Source organism: Camelina sativa, chromosome 19 (assembly GCF_000633955.1).
Source record: "Camelina sativa cultivar DH55 chromosome 19, Cs, whole genome shotgun sequence".
Classification (NCBI taxonomy): domain Eukaryota; kingdom Viridiplantae; phylum Streptophyta; class Magnoliopsida; order Brassicales; family Brassicaceae; genus Camelina; species Camelina sativa.
The window spans coordinates 15,276,127-15,279,154 of record NC_025703.1 but is presented as its reverse complement, the minus strand read 5'-3'; the positions used below and the strand labels follow the sequence as shown (position 1 = coordinate 15,279,154).

Here is a 3,028-nt window from a genome sequence, read left to right as displayed (position 1 = left end):
CGACTTTTGTGGTTGTAGGAACAAAGATACGGCGAGAAGCTTCGGGGAAAAACAATGCTTGTCATGTGCATCGGTCGATGCACTTTGTGCGTCGGTCGATGCAAGTGCGAGGACGGCGCATAAAACCTAGAGTTTCCGTGCTATGTCGAGCATGCGTCGGTCGATGCAATAGGAGTATCGGTCGCTGCAAGTGAACCTTTCATCGGTCGATGCATATCATGCGTCGGTCGATGCAACCCCAACAGGTGTCGGTCGATGCATGCTTGTTGTCGTTCGATGCGGAGTCCTGGTTTGTTATTGTTGATTGTTGATTGTTGGTTGATGGTTAGAGATGTCTCTATTGTTTGTGTGTATAGCCCAGTAGATGGGAGGATTGCCTTACTAAGTGTTTATAAAATACTCATGCATTACAATTTGTGTTTGTGGTGCAGGTAAAGGCAAAGTGTGATCGTGGAATCAAGGCAATGAAGAGGAGGATGTTCTAGAGACTCGATTGGATGTTGTCTGGCATTGCTAGGTTGCTAGAGTTGGGTCATTAGAAACATTGCTAGGTTGTTGGTTCCATGTTTTCTGATGATTTGGATATTGGTTTATGGTTATATTTGATTATTAGATATTTTATTATTGGAATATTATTGGTTATTTCCGCTGTTTGATTGTGGTTGTGGTTAAGTGGCTAGTAGATATGAGACCACTAGTTATAGTATATTATTATTATTATTATTATTTATTATTTTAAAAAAATGGATCGGGTCATTTCATTATACATTTATGCATTGTTGTTTATGATGCAAACAAGTGTCTTAAATTGTATACAATAAGTTTGAATGATGTATAGCAAAAATACATTTAACACATAAACACAAACAAATAAATAATATTTTAAAACCTGGTTTATATAAACTCTAACTACAAAATTACTACAATTATAATCTTCGGGTTCATAAAATTTCATTTTTAATAGATATGAAAACAATAGAAAATAAAAAAACGCGCGGTTAAAATCTAGTTCTAGTTATTTTCCCAAAAACTATACACTCGACATGCATAACAACAACAAAAAAAAATACATACAGTCACACACACAACTTGACAACTTGCATTTTAGGGCATCTTTAAAGGGGCAACTATTTTTGGTGTTCTTAGACTAAATATATTATGAAAATAATGTAAGATCAGTGTTAAAAATTAGTTATTGGGAGAACATGTTTAAGATCATAAGATTTAATAATATAATAATATTAAACAAATCAAGAACATTTACAAGTATCTGCATTTTTGCAAACTTAGCTTCATAATCAAAATGTTGTTGAGAAGCATAGTTGAGGTTTGTTTAATAAAATTTCGTTCAGGTTCAGTAATATTTGAATGTAAAAAATGCAGTTAAAAGAAAACCTTTACTTATATAATGGTTTTGTGGAACCAACTCCCTATACTCGTGAAGATTATTACTCTTCCTTGGATCTCTTCCTCGCCTCTGCCTCCAAGAGCTCCAGATCTTTGTTGAACTTGCAGATGCGGTAGATGCACCTGTCAATGAACAGAATATATGCCAGTGTAAGAAAGCTAAACTGCAGACCAAAAACTAATTGCGAACCAGAATCAATCAAGTTGTGAGAAAGCTTCACCAAGAACCAATTGCCAAAAGAGTCACAAGAACATTGTAAAACTCAAATTGATCAAGTTGTAAAAGAGGATAAACACTTACCACCGTGCGAAAGAAGTAGCTAACAGTGTTCTCAAGACCTCTTTTTGCAGCATGATGTTCGATGATCTTTGAATGCGTAAGAGGAACTCTTTCAAGTGCAGTACATGCTAGTCTCATTAGCGGCATTGTGAATGGTCTGATCCCTTCTGTTAGCTACACATGATCATCGTGCAGTCATTGCACAAGCATAAGTAGAATCTCAATAGAAACTGAGCAGAGAAGGGCAAGTCTAGTGCTTTACATCTCACTTCCACTAATCCAATTTTCAACCTATTAATCACTTCACAGAACTACGCCCAGAATCCGATCAAACATTAGAGACTCTTAAAAAACAACAGTATATTCAACCTATCGATCACATTAGCACTCAAAATAGCGAAACATAGACATGGATCAAACATCACGAACTCTAAAGAACACATTCGATTTGATTGATGTTCATGGATACAAACAAGAAACAACATCAAATTCTCAGCTTTATGTTGAATAGACAATCAAACAGATCCAAATTACAGGAAATTTTAGCTAAACATCATCAAAATCAGAGCTTCAGAACACTATCAAATTTGCCACTCAACGAGCAAACCCAATCACAGTCAGAAGCAAACCAGATCGAATTTCGTGAATTCGAGAACAAACCTGATACTCCCAACAATGGCCCTAGCTCGAAAATATCGAAGAAAATGAAATGAGAGTGATCTCTCGTTTGCCAAAATTTTTTTTCCAATAACAATCGGCCACGTCACATAAGAACAACCCAAAAAACAGTTCTACAATAAGATCAATAAAACTGATCTAAGCCCACTTTTTCATTTTTTCTAATTTAAATAAGCCCAAGAACACACTAAGTGTTATGCCAATAAAGATGGCCTTAGAGACATATTTTTGAAAAGATACGTGACACGTGGTTATCCGTCTATCACACAAGTTTAGATTACGATTTGGGATCCATTATTAAACGTAAATGCTAAGTGTTCACTGTTTTGTTCCCCGTCACATAGTCTACTTTTGGGTAAGAGATGAAACAGAGTTTTTTTGTGATTACCATTATATTGGGTTTGGCTTTCTCCGTGAGATGTAGCTATGATTACAGCAAGAACGAATTCCCCGAAGGTTTTGTTTTCGGATCAGCTTTCTCTGCTTTTCAGGTTAGTGAGTTGGAACTTATTTTCTTAAGCATTCTCTATGTTTTCAGTGGTCGTACAATGTATTTTTTTTTTTTTTTGGATCTTTGAAAAGTGGGAAGGAGCTATTGATGAAGATGGGAGGAAGCCTAGCATTTGGGACACATACCTTCAGTCTAGTAATGGACATGAACTT

The 3,028-nt window shown here is 35.8% G+C and overlaps 1 protein-coding gene across 1 annotated transcript in view; it reads left to right on the top strand.

The window, feature by feature from the left end:
• The window catches only part of LOC104766421 (beta-glucosidase 9), a gene marked incomplete in the record, with an annotated part of 4,387 nt that continues 4,033 nt past the window's right edge, over window positions 2,675-3,028 (top strand). The window contains 2 exon segments of the mRNA XM_010490313.2: window positions 2,675-2,856; window positions 2,948-3,028. Of these exon segments, the coding sequence (XP_010488615.1) occupies window positions 2,728-2,856; window positions 2,948-3,028 (210 nt within the window).